At 30.5% G+C, this 21,583-nt stretch overlaps 1 protein-coding gene across 1 annotated transcript in view; it reads right to left on the reverse strand.

Annotated features, from left to right (window-relative positions):
- Positions 1 to 21,583, reverse strand: part of LOC107441470 (voltage-dependent T-type calcium channel subunit alpha-1I) — a 313,139-nt gene that overhangs the window by 40,989 nt on the left and 250,567 nt on the right. The window contains exons 14-20 of the mRNA XM_043045682.2: positions 17,473 to 17,628; positions 16,396 to 16,483; positions 14,151 to 14,359; positions 10,020 to 10,157; positions 8,594 to 8,754; positions 6,308 to 6,734; positions 4,852 to 4,931 (exon numbers count right to left, since the gene is read on the reverse strand). Coding sequence (XP_042901616.2) covers positions 4,852 to 4,931; positions 6,308 to 6,734; positions 8,594 to 8,754; positions 10,020 to 10,157; positions 14,151 to 14,359; positions 16,396 to 16,483; positions 17,473 to 17,628 — 1,259 coding nt within the window. The remainder of the gene's footprint in view (positions 1 to 4,851; positions 4,932 to 6,307; positions 6,735 to 8,593; positions 8,755 to 10,019; positions 10,158 to 14,150; positions 14,360 to 16,395; positions 16,484 to 17,472; positions 17,629 to 21,583) is intronic.

Raw genomic sequence — 21,583 nt, forward strand, 5'->3', positions numbered from 1 at the left:
TATTCTAATACCAGCATATTTCAGCATAACTCGTGAGAATATCTTTTGTGATGTAACTCTTTCAAAAGTACATAAAAATGGTTGCCATCAGGCGTGTACACGTAGATTTATTAAATACACCTTGTGCGCCACCTAGGAACCAAATCTAGAACCCGACACTCGAAATTTTTGCTCTGTTACAATCGTACCCTGTTACAATTGACCCCACTCTCCCCTACACAAAGGTCCAATCAATAGGTAAAAAAAGTATTTAGAGTGTAATTTTTTTAATATACAGCTCATGTACCTAATGCTTTATCATAAACAGTGTAGTTTTTAACCAGTGGTCTAAGATTCAAAAAAGACAAAACTAAAGGCGTTTTTCAATGTGAAATTGCAAGGTAGGGTTACGAATATGATAACCATATCATTGCAGGACAAAGGCCATTATCAATCAATTTCGTTCCCCGAAATGGAATTGTCAAATTCACTTGATATTTAATGCTCAATACTTATTCAACCATAATTTTATAACTTCAGAAGTGTTTAGATAATGTGATTTCTCATACTTCTAAATGAAGTTTAATTATTTTAGACGCTTGAGGGACCGACTATAAATTACAAACGGAAAATAGTGTTTTTGAAACGAAGTGCCAAAAAATGTAGAAATAAATTTATAACTTGTAACAATTATTTTGGTTATTATAATGCCAAAATTCGCGATCGCAACGCTTGAGTACACCCTCTAGCGGAGCCTGAAAATATCAGTCATTCATTTATTAAGTTTTCTTTTAGTTCTATTAGAATCATTGGCAGAGTCAGACGCCATTTTCTTAGCAGCAAATAAGAAGCAAAATTTACCTAAAGAAAAGGTAGAAGAACTTGAAAAAAATCTCCAGAACATTGGTAAATCTTTCAGAAACAGAACACGCCAAACATTTGAAGAAAAATTTCTCAATATTTTCAAACTTCTATTATCAGCAAACTTGCAACTGATAACTTCCGATTTCGGGATCGCATACTGTTACACATGTGTGTAGTACGTTAAAAAATTTTTTTTTGTCTTTTATTCATTACAAATTAAAGAGAAGTCAACATTTCTTACTTTATTTCAATGAATAAATATGATATCAGAACGTGTAGAACTGCAATAGTTGTAGAATATTTTTTTTATTTATAGAATAGTATATATTTCTGTATCTTTATAGTTCGGAAAACAACAATAAAGAATCATCCGAATTACTTGAAATAGAACTTGAATTTTTGTCTATTATTAATAAATTTTGATCGTTTTCTTATTAAGTATTTTTTAGTTTTGAAAGAATAATTTAAACTAGAATTCAGCCATTCCATTTTTAAGCTACATATTCAAATTCATATCGAGATCTTAGAATTATAAAATTTTGCTGTTATGTTATCTAAAAGTAATGAAGGAATAATCTATGTATATATTATTTCAAAATAAAATTTTCAAACGAAGAACATTTCATTTGGAATTCTCCGGATTTATAAAGCAAGTAAGTGCTATGATTTTTATAATAAAAAAATTGCTTGTAAAATTTTTTTTTTCTATTTTGATGATAGTTCTCTGCGGAATGGTTTTTTAAGTCTGATTAAGAACTATAAGATTAAAAAAAAGAAACAATATAAAAGTTTTTTTATTTCAATATCAGGAAAAAAAATAAACAACTGGGAGAAAAAAAAAAGGATAAAATTTTTTTAAAAAAATCCGGAAAATAAAAGATATAATCTTTTCATCAGGCCACATGATTATATCCGCTTTTATTTTCCGGATTTTTCGAAAAATTTTTTTTTCCTTTTTTTTTTCTTCTCTTTTTTTCCTCCGAGTTGTTTGTTATTATTTCTTTTTTATTATTATTTCTCTCCCCCCCTTTCTTTTTCTTCATATGTCTGTAATTTTCCTTTGTTTTATCTTCATTTTGAACTTATCTAATGAGTTCTGTTTACTGACAGCTTATGCGCAATAAATGAAACTCATTGTTTTTCGTAATTTTCTTCTTGTTTTTTTGTATTTATTTATTTTGTTTTATATATATATACATATACCGTGTTTCAATGTAGGAAAAATTACTCCAGGTCTGAAAGCTACATTTCTTCAAAAAGCAAGCTGCTATATTTTTTTAATTTTAAGCTATGTTTAGCTATATATAATCTTTTTTTGAACTATGATCAATGAAACGATCATAAAAAAACTGATTTGTATGAGTAAANTAGCATAAGAAAGAATATAAAACATTTTTCTTTTTTAAATTTAATAAGCCACATTAAAGACGCCTCCAGAGCAACTGAATGACTGTTGATATAGAAATCGCATGAATTCGTCTCACACAACAACGCCCCCTATAATTCGTTGCGATCGCGAATTGCACAAAATGTCGCATACCTAGCTGTTAAAACTACTAGATTTTATTTATTTGTTATTTGAGTGTATGTAAGTTGTAAGCTAGATTTACTTATTTGTAATTTGAGTATATGAAAGTTGTAAGTTGGAATTTGTATGATTGGTTGCTATGGCGATATTATAGAAAATTTTTTTGAGCAAATAAAAAGTTTTATGTTTCTTGTAAAGTCAGTCAAAATTATTTTATTTTAGTTAAGTTGGAGTTTTTTTAGTAGAGAAAGACAGAATATTGAACTTTCTGGTAGAGTCTCTTAACATTTGTCATGAACAAAGACGTGATTTTAAGTAGAATTTCTAATTTTATGTATTAATGATATAATAGAAGATCATTAGAAGCTCTTTTACACGATTATGCAACCAGAGTTTTGCTGACATAAAATCAGAAGAAACTGAAAAATTGGCAGGCGTTAAAGCCGAATTCCAAACATTTTAAATAAATAAAGAAGAACTTCAAAACTATTAGAAGTTATGCTACAGTCTAATACTATTACAGAGAGAACAATTTGAAAATTAAAGTAAGTCAATTGATGATTATTGTAATAACTTTTATGAAGTTGAAACAATTTTTCTATTTAGCTTAGATAAGATCGATTTTTAATAATTTGCCCAAAGTCTACTCGAGTCAAAAACTAGACATCCGGGTAGACTATATTTGAGGGTGCCCCTTGATTCTCGCCAAGTTGTGATAGCGGTTGATCGCCAAGCTGGACGATGTTGAAACTCAATCGCGATTCTGATTGGTTTAGATTTTAGCGTTATTTTTAAATGTTCAACTGTATATGTAATTTCAGAGGTCTGTTAGTTCTACGTTGGATACCGGCTGGTAAGGTTACTTTTGCTTCTGGTCAATAAGATCGAAAGTATGTGTGCAGTCATAAAAAGGGACTTTAGAGAAAAATGTCACCGCCAGTCCGGTACCACAGACGCCATTTTCGATTAGTATTTCACTGAATTTAGGTGAAGATGAAGGTACACAGATTCTATTCATGATACATTTTGACAGTATCTAACTGCCATTAGAGAATTCTGCGCTCCTAAATCTGAGGATATTCAATCTTGATGAAGAAGTGAGTTGTTTTTTTCCTTTTCTTTCTGTGCTTACTCCATAATTTTTGTTTCGATTCCAAAATGCATTTTATTGTGTTTATTAATTTTGCTTATATTGGGTTCATTGTAATTTTATAAAGTTTTGGCCGATGTGTTGTTGAAATTTTCCAATGTTTTATTGAAATATCATAATATTTTAGCCGCCATTTTTGCTACCACGGTGTTCCACGCAAACAAGAATGGCGCCAAACATAAGTCGCCAAGGGGCACCCTCAGGTATATTTTTACCAATTGATGATTATTGTAATAACTTTAATGAAGTTGAAACAATTTTTCTATTTAGCTTAGGTAAGATCTATATTTAATAATTGCCCGAAGTCTATTCGAGTCAAAAACTAGGCATCCAAATTTTTTGTCCCGATGTTCATTTTCTTGTAAATCTTTCGTTGAGACACTTTTGTGACTTGAATTCAGATAATATTTTAACTAGGGTGACATTAACGATTTTTAGTTATTTACGACAGCCTCCTGTCACATTGATAATTTTCGTAAATTACGAAGTTGATTAGCGCGCATGTTGACTGAGTTTGATTGCGATGCGTTTGAAAGCATTGAAAATCCTTCCCACAAACAAAATGTTCGTGGGAAGAGTCGATATCGACAATGTCAACCTTCATCTATGAAAAGGTACCCCACCGCAGAATCGAGTTCACATGTCTTATATACTAGTGAATTGGAATTATATTTTTGTAGTGGTAGATACACTACAGTACTCCCCCATCAGAATTATATCTGTGATAGAATTCGATGAACGGATTCCACTAGTTGATTCATTGTTGTTTCGTGATATGCCGGGAGAGCTGTATTAAGATCACCGTACTTGTTGCGTGCTGATTGTGAGAGCTGTATTAGGTTCACGGTCGTGATCGCTCCTGTGTTGCCTTTAGCAATCGAGTGTATGCAGGCCGACGTTGTGTTTGATCGAGACTGAGTAGCGACAGTGCGAGGAGGTGGATAATGTTGCAGTCATAAGTAGCAAGTCAACTGTCTAATGTGAACCATCGAAGTAAGCTTGTTCAGATCGAAGTGGGCGTTACTGCCAAGGTAGGCGTGTTCCTATCGAAATGGGAGTTTTTTGTCAAGGTGGGCATGTTCGTACACATCCGAAGGTCACCAATGTGGGGGTGAGAAATTATAGAGAATGTCAACCGTCATCTATGAAAAGGTCACCCACCGTAGAAATGAGTTAACATGTCTTATATACCGGTGAATTGGAATTATATTTTTGCAGTGGTAGATACACTACATGTTCAAAAGAGTTATTTATATTGTTCTACACAACTCTCTCCAAATTCTCTCGTTTAGTTATAAATGAATATTACCAAGGATTGTTATTATATTACCTGTTAGCAGGAGGAAACAGGAAAATTGAATAATTCTCTCTTCTTTTTATCCAGCCTTTTGGTTCAATTATCCAGCAAATCTAAAAATTAAATATTTTAAGTTTTAAACATGAAACCTTGCAAGTGAAAGGATTATAATTACCTGTTTGAAAGAAAGCACCCTGGTAGTTTTTGAACTGTTGTAGCTAAATCTTGATGGTTTTATTTTTGAAAGGTAAAATAAATCTTGCGGTAAGGTTTTGCAGAATTCGTTTGTACCAGGTCATAATAATTGGTGGCAAGTATATCGAAAATAATAAAAACTAAATCTGAATATTTGTAGCTATTTTTAGAATTGGAAATAAAACTTTGGACTCAGTTTTAAGAATCTTTAAGCTTTTATTTCGCATGCAGTTAGTCTTAGTTATTAGTTAGTTTTTATTTTATGTTGTCTTCCCGTATCCTCAAAGAAAGAACATTCCCCAAATTGAAGGTTTTAGCATTAGAATTCGTAAAGCAGAATATAAACTATTGTTAAAATTTACTTTATGCTATGAAGAGAAATCAAGAAGCTGTTTTCAAGACATTTTGCTGGAAGAAATTAATGTTCGATGTTTACAAACGACCCGTAAATCAAAATTAAATTATTTGGTTTGTCACTTTACAGTATTCGATCCATTATAGGCTCTTCAGGTAATTTCGTTACGAAATTATATTGAAATAAATGGACATAAAAATAATGACTGCAATGATATTTTATTCATTTTGTAATAAACTTTTTAAAATGGCGAAAAAGTAACTTAAAATTGTTTTGTTAATTGGGTCAGATTTTGTTAGCCAGATTACCTACTTAATAAAATAATTATTTCGGTACAGAAAAGTACCTTCATTTTTAATAAAAATAATAAGGATAAATATCGAATAATATTCAACTGTTAACTTTTAATAAGTATATATATCGATATACATTTTTAAAAATATTATCAAAAATTAAACAAACATACCTTTTAATGTTTGAAAACTATTTCAGATTTTGCTAGCCAGGTTACCCACTCAATAAAATAATTATTTCGGTACAGAAAAGTACCTTCATTCTTAATAAAAACTAATAAGGATAAATATCGAATAATATTCAACTGTTAACTTGCTACAGTTGAATTTTATTCGATATTGTAAAAGTTGTAAAATATTATAAAATATTGTAAAATGTTACAAAAGTTGAACTTTTAATAAAGATATATCTCGATATACATTTTTAAAAGTACTATTATCAAAAATTAAACAAACATATCCTTTAAGGTTTGAAAACTATTTCAGTAAATATAATAATAATACTGAGTAAAATATCGTGTGTCCACTAATAACAAAGTGTAATTTGTCAAGTCATGTTTGCAAAAAGTTTGAAAGCTATCCAGTTTAAAAGAGAGCGAAAAAGGAAAAAACATTGATATATAACATGATAGCATTGGTTACTTACCTTTTCTGTAATCACACACTGATCGTTTTTACATTCAATTTCTTTTGGAATAACTATTTCTTCTGGTATGGCAAGCGGTTCCACACCCTCCTTATCTTTGGCCGATGTGACACACCTAGCAGAGTTCTGAGGACTAGGATATAAGCTCGCACTTGCCAAAGAGCTCTGCCTGCTTAGAGGTTGGTCACCACTGGTCAAAGAGTGATGCCTGCTGCTTCCTGTTGCTCTTGTCTCCGTAGAGTCCCTTCTTAGAGTCCTGCTGCAGCTACTGTCCATCGGGAGTGAATCTTGGCTTCTTAAAGAATACTGCGGACTGATGTCCTTGTGAGTCAGATGGACTTCAGTGTCCTTTAAGATTGGCCCAGTTGTTTTGTTTTTGAGAAGAGGTACTCCTCCGTTGCAATGTCTGTGATTCAGAACATGCAACCTGCAATTGAAAATAGAAATAGCTCCAACTCAAGCGACATTATGTATTTCTACTTGAGGAAAACGAAATCAAAGGGTTTTCTAAACTAAAGTCTGAAGCAGAAAATAAGGAGGAAACAAGCAAAATAAAAAGCGAAAAGAACATTGGAATGCCTTTGGATGGTGTCATTATTTTTACACGAAAAAGAAAACACCAAAAGATTGGAATATGTGATTCTGCTGAAATCAGATAACCCTTACTCAATAACCGAAACTCTCAAACGTTTGGTTTTCATAGAATTTTTAGTTTCAACTTTTCAACTCAACAACTTCAAACTTTTAGTTTTCATTCATTTTTGATAACATTTGTTACCAGAGACAGCACTGTAAATAATTACTCAGTTTTACATTTTTCTCTTTGGTTTCCGGAATTGTTTTTGATGTGTATTTGATTAGCTGATTTCAAATATGCAGACAGTGTTTTTCTATCAACAGTTCTTTTCTAAAGATACCACATAAAAATGCAAAAAATACTCGGTTTTATAAACCTCTTAATCCAATAGAAGAAAAATTTCTTCTAGCTGATAATTTCAAATATTTTCAAATTCTATTTGGTTTGCTATTCACAAAAATTGAATTTAATTTTCTTCGTTATTCTTGTTTTAGAGTTTTATAATACACCGAATTTACTCTGTACTTGTTTAAATTCTAAATCATAAGAGTAGAGTTTATAAATAAAGCTTAAACATTTTTATTCCGAAATCAGAAAATATAATCAGATATGAAAAACACCGAAATACATTAAAATCAAAACATTGGCCAGTATATTGAAAATTCAATAAACATATATAGCAATAAATACTTCCCGGGACTGCGAAAATCACATATTGCCCAAATTGTCAACGTTAAATCTGTATTTTCTAAAGTAGATCTTATAGAGAAAAACTGCTTACGTATTTGAAATTCTAAAGTCACGAATGATTTAAAACTTTCTGGCACCAAATTGTTTGTTGACGATAAAGTGATCGCAGTAAACACTGTTGCTTAAAATGAATCCTTAAACTTTATTGTTTCAATTTATAATAATATTAATTATATATTTTTTTATTTAGTTATCAATTAGTTTGAATAACTTATTGAAGTTTACTGAAATATAAGTTTTACCGAAAGTAAATCTTTGTTTACAACAGTGCTTCTGCCAGATAAAATAAAGGGACGGTTTAGTGCATTCAAGACACATTTTTCATAACGGTGATAATTTAACTATAATTTCCTGTTCCGAATTCGCTCTAGTTTACAGCATTAATGAAATTCGTGTCGTTTTTCAACCGAAAACAGTTGAAAATGTGGAAAACAATTTGAAAAATCACCATATTGCCCCAAGACCTTCAAACCCTAGGCCGGGACTGCCTGGTTGGCAGGTCGCTAAACTCACTTTCCTGAGAACGGGAGTTCGAATACAGCCGGCCGAAGACTCCCCGTGTAGTAAATGGTGACTGGTGCAAGTTAAATCTGTCGAATCACAAAGTCCACCCTGTTCCTATAACAAATTATAACTCTGGTAGTACTGAATTGGAGATGGATCGTTCTCTGATGCTGGGTAAAATTGCGATATGTGGATGAATGGATGTATGAACGGGACCGTCCTATAAGCGGGTGTGGCATATGAGTGTAGCAGAAGTTTAATTCTTGCCCATAGATGGCGCCACTGAAAAACAATTGCACCCTTCTGCCTTAATGACTGGCGACAACAACAGCAACCTTCAAAGGCTTTAGACGTCAAATTTTGAAGAAACTTACAAATTGCATTGAACTAAATGCATGTCTAACTGTAAAGAAAATTCTCACTTTAGTATTATTAGCCAAATGATTCTTCCTTACCGAGCGGCATTTTTGTTTCCATTTAAGCTCTTTAAGGCATTTGTGTAAATCATTTCTTCTTCTACCGTGAATAATTCTTCGTCATCATAATCTTTCAACTTAACTTTGGGATAATTCTCCTCTTCTGCTTCACATTCCTGGGACAATCTTCTGGATGTAGTCTGCGAAAAAAATATAAAGGAATTGAATCAGTTTTTAAACGAACCCTAAAAATTAAAGTAATACTTTTTTTTCATATTTAAAATATTATTTAGAAAAGCTTTTCGTATAAAATTTTGAGATTTGGCAGACTTCGGGCAGATTTTGACTTTTTATTTTCGTAGGTAAAAAGTATCAATTCAAATATCGTAGATATTTTTGAATGAAAAATACTTTATACTTTTGTCTGCTAAACTTTTCCACCCGTATGGGAAATATACGTCCCAAAGATTAAACTTTATTCCCTAATGGATGAACAGGTCCCAATTTTGCAAGGGTATTTATGTTTTCAGGGTTTTTCAGGCATTAGGGAATAAAACTATGACTAAAGAAATTTGGCAACATTCTCATATTCAAAATGGCGGACTTCTGTTTGCGAGCTCACCAGTCGTTTTAATTTACGTATTTTTTGAATTTCGAGCTAAGTACAACGATATTTTTGTCATATTTTGGGTAAAATAGTCATCGTTGTTCTTATAAGGTAATAATTGTATCTATTTAGTATCAGATTTAATTTTAAAATCCAATCGTACAACCTTGGTCCCAATCGTACAACCTTGTACTTATCAGTGGGAAAAAGAAAAACTGTTATGTTTTTTCCCCCACCTAAACCCCCCAAAAACCACATTTTGGCTTGATTTCTCGAAATTTTACAAGTTTTATTTCGCTATCTAAAAGCTGTAGAACAATGAAATATTTTTTAGCTACAGGAAAAGAACATTAAAATGAAGTACGTTCATGGTATTAGAACAAAGTTTAATATTAGTATTTCAATAAAAAAAATTGAAATTTGACATTTTTATACATATTTCTCAGACTTTGAAGGTTGTGCGTGACATATAAATTTTTTAAAATATATTTAAAAAAATATTTTTTTAATCATTATTATGTTAAGAAACTTATAAACATAATTTGACATAAATATTTTTTAAAATTATTCTTCCCAAATTCCAGATGTTAAAGCACAAAATATTTTTTGCTATTAAAAAGTTTTTTTTTGCTATTGCTGAACAAAAATATCTATTATTTGGCCCACCGTAATGAAGTAGAGAATTTTCGTGTTTGATCTCGTAACTTAAAATATCGTCTGCCTATTGAGGTCATACCGATAAACAAAAAGTTTGAGTCCTGGTACGTGAAAAAACCGATTATTGAATAAAAAGTTATTCTTTTTTTTCGAGTCACTTCCGTACAGTTTGAGATAGTTAGTGAATAGAAAAGGAAATACCTTCATTGTTAAACTGACACTTTCTGTGGAGGAATTAGGAACTGTATAATTTGGCACATACATGAGGATATCACTCCCGATGCTTGTTCGTTGACTTCTTGACAAATGACTACTCGAATCATGAAGACTCGAAACAGTCTGCAGAAATACAACAACATGCTTTGAATTGAAATAGGATACAGTAAAACACACATCCACACAAATAATTGAAAAGATAAACAAAAATATTATTTCGCTACGCGTTGGAAATAAGATAAAGTAATTGTTGCAGTTATTCTGGTACATACAGTCGAACCCCGGATTAACGAACCCCTATTTACCGAATTTCGTGATTAGTTTTATGAAATTAATGAAGTAGATATATATGAATAGCGACTCTGACACAGAAGTCGATGATAATGAATCTCCAGTGAAAACTGTTAGAGGCGAGGGGGGCACATGTGAACACTTTTTTTTATTTCTTCATTTTTTAAAAAATATCAATTTCTCACAGTAACGAAGTCTATATCTTTAAATAGTCTTTTCTTTGTCTTATGGAATTTTTTGAGATTTTTCAATAAAATATTTCTTTACTTTATGATATTTTAGTAAAATAACTTCAATTGTTCACATGTGCCCTTATGGGGGGCCCCTTTAGGGGGGCACACGTGAACTTGCCTGGGGCACATATGAACGATATTAAAAACACAAAGCAATCATCATATTTAGAAGAAAAAAATCTTTAATATAACAGATTTAGATGCACATTATACTAAAGGGGTTGTTGCTTATTATGTGAATTTATAGGGTTTATTTGGTTATGTGAATTATTGGGTTAATTTCGTCAATTGGGTTTTTCGCAACTTCATGTTCGTAATAATGGGGTTCGTTGTAATGGGACTTTTTTCTTCTTCTCTGATACTCTTTCATGCTTTTTTTTCATTTTTTTTATCTTTTCATTTTTAGCTTTACCAATTCTATTTTTCTCAGGTGTATCAGTTAATATACGTGATTTTTCCTTTTCGCGCTTTCGTTTCTTTAAGTTACTTACTTCTCTCGGAAATGATCGGATTGATTCTGATGTAGGACAAACACTGATGGCACTACTGTTAAGATCATTGTCAGCATTTTCTGCCTCACCATTAGTAATCATAAATTTTTAAAAGAAAAAATTAACAATTAATTAATTAAATATGGAAAATTAAATAATAGTAATTTTAAATGCATTTTTAAACTTATAATATCATGAAGATAATAATCTTAATACTATGTAGGGTATGTGAACTGTTCACATCTGCCCCAGATGTTTTGTTCGCAAGTGCCCATTATCTTTCTTAAACTTAACTTAAAAAATAACGAATTTTTTATTGAAAAAAAAAGAATAATAATTGTCATAATGAATGTTCATATAATGGTCTGCAATAGTTAATTTTAACTTATTAGCTGATTTATACTATGTTTTCACTTGAAGAAGCGAGTGGTAAAAGTATATACACCAGCTGATACAAAGAAATTGTCAGAATAGTACAACAAAATGGCACATTGTTCTGAAAGTTTTGCAGAGAGGTAGAGCTAAAATTGCCATCTATTGAAAATTTTTCAAGATTTTTTATTTAAAATCATATTGGTAAACCATACCATGTTCACATGCGCCCCCTCTCCCCTAAATTTTCTGATGCTTTGCACTGTTGGGAAACAGTGAAAACTTACCTAATGCAGCAAGATGTAAATGAAGAAGTATTTTCTTATCTTTATGATGTCGAAAAAGAACTTCTTAAAGTTAGAATCGAGAAAATAAGCAAACCTTACTCAGGAAATGCTTTAAAATTTCAAATTAATCAACGCGTAATCCCTGTATTTTAAGTTCCTGAATAAAAAGTTTAAGTTTTCTATTTATTTTGTGTATTTTCATACTAGAGATGTACAGATATTTCATAAGGTTAGTCAATCTTTTTCTAATTTTGCCCCCTATATTACGAATTATCTCCGATTTAGTAAATAATATTTTCGGTCCCTATGAATTCACTAAATTGGGGTCCGACTGTAGGTCTCTTGGAATTTGATTTATGGTAAGTTTGACATAACCAATGTTGGATTTTGTGAATGTTACACAAATTTGTTTGGATCAATAGGGAGGTATCGCAAATTTACGTTAGCTCCCGCACGTAAGATTTTAAGTAATTACGCATGCGCCTGTGAAAAATATCAAACTTACGTAAGTAAAAATAAGAGATTTCGCAAAAATCCGTAATTTTAAAGCGCTACCGTAGTGGAATATTGTTTTTAATTTTGACTATATCAAAACAAACATTTACAATGGACATAGATGATATCTTCATTCAACCAATTGTTGTAAGATCACACGATTCACTTCTAAATTTCATTAATATATTTCTTTAAGTTCGAAGGTAGGCTTCAACAGAAAGCAACATTTAGCAGCTATAAACAGCGTACTTGTAGCTTTGTCTTTGTAGCGTTAATCACACTAACATTACTTAAAGATACGTAGCATCTAAAACAGACGCGAGCATGCGCAGTTACTTCAAATCTTATGTACGGTAGCGTACGGCATCTAACGTGAAAGTGCGAATCTCCCTGATTTAATCAAAATTACGCAACCACTGCACTTGAAAATTCATAAAATTTCTTCTTTCGGTGGGATTACAAATCGATATGAAGCGGGTAAATCCAAATACATTAAAAAAACGTTTTTTAAACGTGAATGTGAAAATTCTTCACATTTATATATAAACCTGTTAATATGTGGGGTATGGCGTGCCATCAGTAAATTGCCACCAGTTTTCCTATTTCGGCCGGTGTGAACCAGTGGTAGTGAACTAAAGCAGAAATTTTTAAAACAGATAGAATTTTTATAAAACTTTTCTATATTCGTTCGTCCTTAAAAATATTATCAACTAAAATAGTAAGTATATCATGCTGAAAAAAACTAAGGCCAGAAATGATTATAATATATATCTATACATATTTTATTTTCATTTTATTCGATTCAAGCTATAAGCACAACTTTAAAGAGTTTGCTTCTTCGAGAAATTTGTTAACTGTTAAATTAGTATTTCACTTTTAAACCTAATCCACATTTTGCTGCACGCCGGTAAGTTTGGTCTCTGCTTTCCTTTATTTCGTGCTCTTTTTTTCCAACTGATTTTTCAGCGGTATCGAAACATATAAAGAATAATTTTTATCTTAGGATAATTCTTCTTTATTCAGAAATATCGCATTATATTATACCAAAAGATGTGTCTTGAGAAAGACTTTTGGTTTTTACCATTAATAAATTTCTATTTTATATTATTTTATATTTATATTATATATTAGTGTTTGTATAGATATGTATATGGGTCATTCTCACAAAAACAGTCATTTTCATGTCCCCAGTATATTTTATGTTTGTTTTACAACTTACGAAAATTTTTTTTTTAGGGAAAGTGTCCTTCGAAATGCAGGCTAACAAAAGAAAAAAAATAAAATTATCAATTTTTATTTTTTATTTATTTTAGGTAATTAACATATACCAATATGTCATTCCCTCACTTGTCCACACTGCTGATTAAAAAAAAAAATTCCTTCTGAAATAAATTTTTTCTTTTTACAAATTCGTATTTTTTATTTCAGAATATTGAAATATAGAATTCAGAAAATCAATTTTAAATTTAATTTCTGATAAAAATATTAACACAGCACTATTTTAAACTTTGTCCCCAGTGTTTCGCGTCATTCCCTCACAACAANCATCTAATATGGTGCCCTGAACTTTTAATTTTAATTTAGTGATGGTGGTGAAATAGAATTTTCGATGAAAGGTTTCTCCCGTGGTATGGTATCCTCTTAAGAGTAAAGTATCAAATTTGAAGTACAAATTATTTGAATCACATAAAGTGTATGCTATTTAAATTAAAGAGCGCGAGTAAAGTGTGTGGTCATAAAATGCCTTACCATGCCTTGATTCTTTTCTAGACGATTTTTTGACCTGCTTATGCTCTTCTTCATTATTAATAGACTCGTCGCTCCTTTTCCTTTCATCCTGTAAATCAAAGCAATTACAGGAGTATATATATATAGATAAGCTACAATGATTCAGCATCATATTTCTATTTATCGTCTGCAGATAATCAATGGGTAATGAGGACTCACCGATGTTTTGTCAATAGATTCGAAGGATACTCCAGGGACACTGAATGCCATAATAGGGGTGAGCCTATCCTTGAGGTCTCTCATTAAGGGCTCAAGGGTGTTGTTAGGAGAACCTTGAGGAGTAGCTGCTGTGTGCGTGATAATAGGTGGTGAACAAGCAGCCTCCTTACTGTCTCCTGGCTCAGGTGAATGTCTTGAATGACGATGACCTGCAACATGATGATACATGTCTTAAAATAATAAATAGCTTTAGAGGATTCCATATGAATGTAACAATATATTATTCGATTCATTAAGATTGCATCAATGCATTCTTTAGAAATCTTTACTTTTATAGGAATACATTATTTATAATACTTTTCTACAGCATGATTAATCTATTTAGAATTTCTTTCTGTAATGCGAATAAATTATTTAGAATATTTACTTGAGATCGAATACATTATTTAAGATTCCTTACAATATAAGAAGTACGATTTTTATAATTTTTTTAGAATAGTACGAATATATTCAGAATTTTTTTTACGATAGTATTAATGTATTATTTAAAATTTTTTTACGATAGAAGGAATCCATTATTTGGCGAATTCGTTATGATAGTACGAATACAATATTTACTAGAGTATGTATCAAAATTTTAGTGTGAACAAAAGGTGCATTTGAAATATTATTAGATTTCTACGATTTGAAATTAAGTCATTAGTAGTATGCAAAATAGTCGCTTGTAAACTTAAGTACTTTATAACGGCGAGGAAAACGGGGGATCCGTGAAAAAGTTGTCTTAATAAAATTGGTATGGGACTTATGAAATTCAAATGTGATTCAATGATACTAGAGTCATTGATTTCAAGTAAAATTCAATGGTTCCCGTCGAATAATAATTTCAAGTAGTTTTCCTTTTTGAGATAACTAAAACAAACAATAATTAATGTTTACTATAAACACAAAAAAAGAAGGCATAATAGACACAGTTTATTACTATTACATTTATAGTGAAAAAGTTTTAATTTACATTTTCATGCCTCTTTCCATTTTGAGAAAACTAGAACTAACTGCTGATAATGTTTATTATAAACACAGTTAAGATATAAATGTCGGGATAATTTAGGGCTTATTTTTAATCACATTCACTATGCAAATGTTTTCAATTAGAAATTTATGTATTTTCAAATTCAGAATACTATTACCGTAAGCGGAAGTTATTGTTTATTGCCGAAATAGGAAAAAAAATACAAGTAAAGAGATAGTTCATTCATAGCTAATATAACATGCAAAGTCACACCGTATTAAGAGGACGTTATACCAAGGCATAAACTTTTCATTGCAAATTTTCTTTCATCTCCATAAGTAGAATAAGTAGTAAAATTTGTAGTGTAGTAGTAATAAGTAGTAAAATTTGTAGTGTAGTAGTAATAAGTAGTAAAATTTGCAGTGTAGTAGTAATAAGTAGTAAAATTTGTAGTGTAGTAGTAATAAGTAGTAAAATTTGTAGTGTTGTAGTAATAAGTAGTAAAATTTGTAGTGTAGTAGTAATAAGTAGTAAAATTTGTAGTGTAGTAGTAATAAGTTGTAAAATTTGTAGTATAGTAGTAATAAGTAGTAAAATTTGTAGTGTAGTAGTAATAAGTAGTAAAATTTATAGTGTAGTAGTAATAAGTAGTAAAATTTGTAGTGTAGAAAAAGTGAGTTCAGACGAAGTAAGCCATGAAGTTTCAAATACAGAAAAGAAATTTTCAAAGTATCAAAATGAAAATAAATTATGAGAAGATAACTCAGCATTTTCCAATAGGGAAGTTCTTTTCTAATTATTTGTTTGCAATTTGATATTTTTAAAATTTCTTTTCAGTACTTGAAACTCCATGTCTTACTCTAGGTTTGCCTGAATTCACTTTTTCTATACTTTGATTTTACCGACCTGACTGTGCAGGGGTAAGGGAGCTGGCTTCGAATTGGAAAGGTTCTGGGTTCGAATCCGGGTCAAGGCATGGGTGTTTTTTTATACTCTGTATTATCTGACCTTATTATGGGAGCAACGTTGGCCCATCTAATATGGTGCCCTGAACTTTTAATTTTAATTTAGTGATGGTGGTGAAATAGAATTTTCGATGAAAGGTTTCTCCCGTGGTATGGTATCCTCTTAAGAGTAAAGTATCAAATTTGAAGTACAAATTATTTGAATCACATAAAGTGTATGCTATTTAAATTAAAGAGCGCGAGTAAAGTGTGTGGTCATAAAATGCCTTACCATGCCTTGATTCTTTTCTAGACGATTTTTTGACCTGCTTATGCTCTTCTTCATTATTAATAGACTCGTCGCTCCTTTTCCTTTCATCCTGTAAATCAAAACAATTACAGGAGTGCATAAAGAGAAAAGTCCGAAAAAAAAGAATACAATTGAATGAATTATTAACTGAAATTATTTAATTGAATAAAATTAACTTCTGTTAAATCAAAGTATCATATCATAAAGACTAATCAAATAAAAATCTGAAACAATAAATTGTAATAAAATAGAGTTATTCAATTCACTAATTGAAGGATGATACAATTGTACAAAATAATTTGACGCACTGTAAGATTCTATGTAAAATCTTAATTATCAGGTGATACTATACAGGCTTTATTATTTTTACGCGGCTGAAACCAGTTTACCACTTTACGTTCGTGTATCAATTGGTTATCATTGTTAAAAATAAATACAAATAGGAAGTATATAAAAAAGTTCCTAAATAAAAACCCACTAGGGTAAACTAGCCAGTGAAGGAACAATTAAGCTTCGCTTGCCTTTTAAAAAACCATATTAATTTCGAAATTCGTAATTTTAGTTAAATGACAGTGTCAACATATTTGCAAATTATGTAAAAAAATTGTAGAGAACTTACATAATATTGTTTTAAAGTTNTCTAATTATTATACTATACTAATATAATACCAGATATAATAAATATTCTACATTTATATAATATATCCTCTAATTTATCTAGTTGTTGAATTTATATGATATATCGTTTAATTTATCCAATTGTCGAATTTATATGATATATCGTCTAATTTATCCAATTGTCGAATTTATAGGATATATCGTCTAATTTAACTAATTGGTATACGAACGTAAACAAGTGCAAACTGGTTTCATTCGCGTAAAAACAACAAAGCTGTATGGTATCAACTGATAGTTAAGATTTTACGTAGAATCTTACAGTGTGTCTAATAATTTTGCCAGGGACTATATGTTAATAATGCATGGTATTCATTATTAAATCGAATGAAAACTAATATGAGTATTTTCCCCCCAATGGAATTGTTTTGTAAAAGAACTTACTTCTGCGGAGAACCCTTCTACAAGGATCGCAACTAGAAGATTGAAGAGAACGTAATTTCCGAACGTCATGAGAGCGACGAAGTACAATGCGGCCCAGTGAGAGGTCCTTTCCATTCCATTGAAAAGGACGATGTTCCAATCTTCCTGAGTTAAAATCTGGAAATAATAGTAGTCTTTTCAGCAAAAAAAAAAAAAAAAAAAAAAAAAAAAAAAAAAAAAAAAAAAAAAAAAAAAAAAAAAAANAAAAAAAATTAAAAAAAAGTATTTAACAGCAGCCGTCGCCATAGCAACGCATGCAATGACGACGCATGCGCCCTGTTTTCTATTACTCTTTAACGTAGCTGAAAAGTGTACCATAGCATAGAATAGCATAGCCATCTAACCCAAAACAACACCCATTCTGCCAATGGGTAATAAAATTGAAGAATAGTATCTACAAGAGTTGCTCAAATGAAAAGTGGCCGGATTTAAACTTGCCGCGACCCTAATATGTTCAAATTCATTTTCCATGCATCTTGAGCAAACTAATATTTTTTTATTGTTGGTTTTTAGACATAAAATTAATAGCTTTAGATAATATTATTTTGTTATTGAATATATTATTTATATTAAAAAAAAGGAATAAAAAGGCGTAGCGAAACAGTTTTCTGTTGTTTTTCTTTCCTCGTCCTAGCACAGGCTATTTCCTGTGCTCTTTCGCCATCTATATTTGTTTGAGAAAACAGCAAAATAAAAGCTGGTACGAATTTAACAAAAAAAATTAAATAAATGATTCAACGCGGAAACACTAATAAGGACTCCGAGTTGTTTTTAAAAGTTTTTTTTTTAAAGTTCAAATCTGTTTTATTATTGGTGAAATATTGATACCAAATTAAAAACCCCTCCAATTTAGCAAACACTTCCATTTGTAAATGGGGGTGGTCTTTGAAATTTGACACAAAAAAAAGGCTGGAAAGGACAACAATCAGGAAAACAGTTTACAGGAAATTAGAAACGAATCCTTTTTGCTTATTCGCAGATTTTGACTAAAAGAAGAGGGTCCTGCTGTTTTCGGGGCCTTAAGCAGCTGCCTATCTTGCTTAAACGTAAACTCGGCTTTGTATAATTAGATAGCATAGTTATAAATGGAAGTAGCATAGTTAGATAGCATAGTTATGAAGGAAAGTAGCATAGTTAGATAGCATAGTTATAAAGGAAAGTAGCATAGTTAGATAGCATAGTTATGAAAGAAAGTAGCATAGTTAGATAGCATAGTTATAAAGGAAAGTAGCATAGTTAGATAGCATAGTTATAAAGGAAAGTAGCATAGTTATGAAGGAGGAGTGCATCGAAGTCTGCCTAAAACTGTTCCCATGAAAGCTTTTAAAGTGAATGTAAAATCGAGTTAAGAAGGATGCGTTTGCAATAGAACAATACTATGTAGCATGATATTTCGTTTCAGAAAATCCTCATTACTTTGAAGTCTTAAATACTCATACACGCTTAGGAGTAAATACTCATCTGTTGCATAGATGTCATGATCACCTTTAATTGCATCATTACTCCAGCAAAGAATTTACGAGAGATCGCCGGGTTTACTTACCTCAGCAAATTTATGAACGCTATTCGCAGTGGTTTGTTGTAGTCAGTGTTCGTTATATACCGCAGAAATTCGAACGTAAATATCCACATTATGACCAGACTCTAAAAAAATCATTTCCATTGCCCGCTGGAGTATCCATCTTAACACAACTTTACATGCGAACTTCTTATTCAGAAACTCTGCTTCACTCTTCTTGCTTTAATTTTAAGGGTTATAACTACTGTATGTTTTGAAGCTGTTTATTATGCCATTTGAGCAACTCTTAGATACGCAAAGTTGGTCTCCTAAACTGAATAATATACTAAAGGAGATTGCGAAAGTGCAAATGGTTATTCTTGCCATGGTAGTGTAGATTTTTTAAATTATTTTTTTCGATCGGCATCTTACTTTTACGTTGCAAAGGCTCACGTGACCCCACTTCTTGTCCAGAAAAGAATTCAGGCATGAAGCAAAATGAAGGTTTTGGTAAGAAAAAAGATTTTTTTCCATAATTTTTTCCCCCTTACTCGCATAGTTGAGAGTCAATTACAGTAATCGATTACAATTGTAATTGATTACAGATAATTACTGCTATATAAAAATTATCAGTAATTGCAATTACAAGTAATTATGATCTCAGATTATATCTGAGTCGGGACAAAAATGTGATCGGTTGTATTTTTCGATCACAGTACTCAATCGTAATCAGGATTAAACAATTTGATTAAAGCGGGAAATCGAGATTACAATCATCAATTACAATTACATGTAATTATGATTACAAATATGCATATTTTATGGTTACAACTGTAATCGTGATTAGAATAACCAGTTACAGCAATCAATACTTGCAATCGTAATAACGAGTAATCAAAACATATGATTACACGTAATCTTGATTACATGTAGATATGATTACAGGTAATTTAAACATACTATTACAAGTAAAGAAGATTATATAATTATGATACTATTATACAGTATAGTAAAATATATATACTTTTACATTTTTCTAATGCATATGTGTACAGTGCGTAAAAAATTAATGGGCAACCCTGAATAATTTTTGATCTAATGATCGGATTTTCACGTTCTGGAGATTAATCTTAATGGTTCGACGGGTGATCTCAAATATACTAATTAATAAGTGCAGGCGATATCTTAAGTTGGGAAATTTGACACAAAAACGTACCTTCTTTGACCTAAAATATTAACATATCTAGCATAAACATACCTAAAATATTGGGGGTAGTCGCAATCTGGGAAATATGGTCCCCATAGTTTGGTCAGGAGAGCGCTCTAAAGTTTGGATCCCTTAATGTTAATTTTACTTTCTGCGTATTTAGTTTTATCTAGCTTTTTAAGCGAATTGAAATTTTTTTTACACATAATTATGAAATTTGTTTTTCCAAAGATTTTTTAGATTTTTAGATTTTTTCCCTGAAAAACATAAATTTTAATAAATATTTATTATTTTATTTAATAATAGTCAATAAAAGTGTGAATTATAAAGCATAAAATTTCTGACATCATTTTAAAGAATATAATTTTACATGGCAAAATATAAAATTTGAGTAAAATCGGTCGAATAGTACCTGAGAAATCGAATTCTGAAAATAAGACTTTCTTCGAAATAAGACTTTTTTAAAATTTCATTTCTCAGGAACTATTCGACTGATTACGTTCAAATTTTGTATTTTGCCATATAAAATTACATTTTTTAAAATGATGCAAAAAATGTATTACCTTAAAATTCGAAATTTTTCGACCATTAAAAGTTACTTTTTGCATAGAATTATCTTTGGATAAACAAATTTTTTAATTGTGTTTAAAATTTTTTTCAATTTGCTTAAAAAGTTCTCGAGATATAGNAATAAAAGTGTGAATTATAAAGTATAAAATTTCTGACATCATTTTAAAGAATATAATTTTACATGGCAAAATACAAAATTTGAGTAAAATCGGTCGAATAGTACCTGAGAAATCGAATTTTGAAAATAAGACTTTCTTCAAAATAAGACTTTTCTAAAATTTCATTTCTCAGGAACTATTCGATTGATTACGTTCAAATTTTGTATTTTGCCATATAAAATTATATTTTTTAAAATGATGCAAAAAATGTATACCTTACATTTTAAAATTTTATAAATTATAAATATTTGCTAAAATGTTTTTTTTTTTTTTTGCCTCGAATTATCTTTGGATAAACGAATTTTATAATTGTGTGCAAAAAGTTTTCATTTCGTTAAACAAGTTCTCGAGATGTAGCTAAATACGCAAAAAGTAAAATTAACATTAAGGGATCCAAACTTTGGATCATTCTCCCGACCAAACTATGGGGACCATATTTCCCAGATTGCGACTAACCCCAATATTTTAGGTATGTTTATTCAGAGAAAGCACGTTTTTCTGTCAAATTTCGGAACTTAAAATATCGTCTGTATTTATTAATTAGTATATTTGAGATCACGGATTAGCATTTACATTTCACTTACATTCATACGTTGTATGTAATATGTACAAAATGTACTACTATATGCACTACAATGC

The sequence above is a fragment of the Parasteatoda tepidariorum genome, chromosome 3, assembly GCF_043381705.1.
Source record: "Parasteatoda tepidariorum isolate YZ-2023 chromosome 3, CAS_Ptep_4.0, whole genome shotgun sequence".
Classification (NCBI taxonomy): Eukaryota; Metazoa; Arthropoda; class Arachnida; order Araneae; family Theridiidae; genus Parasteatoda; species Parasteatoda tepidariorum.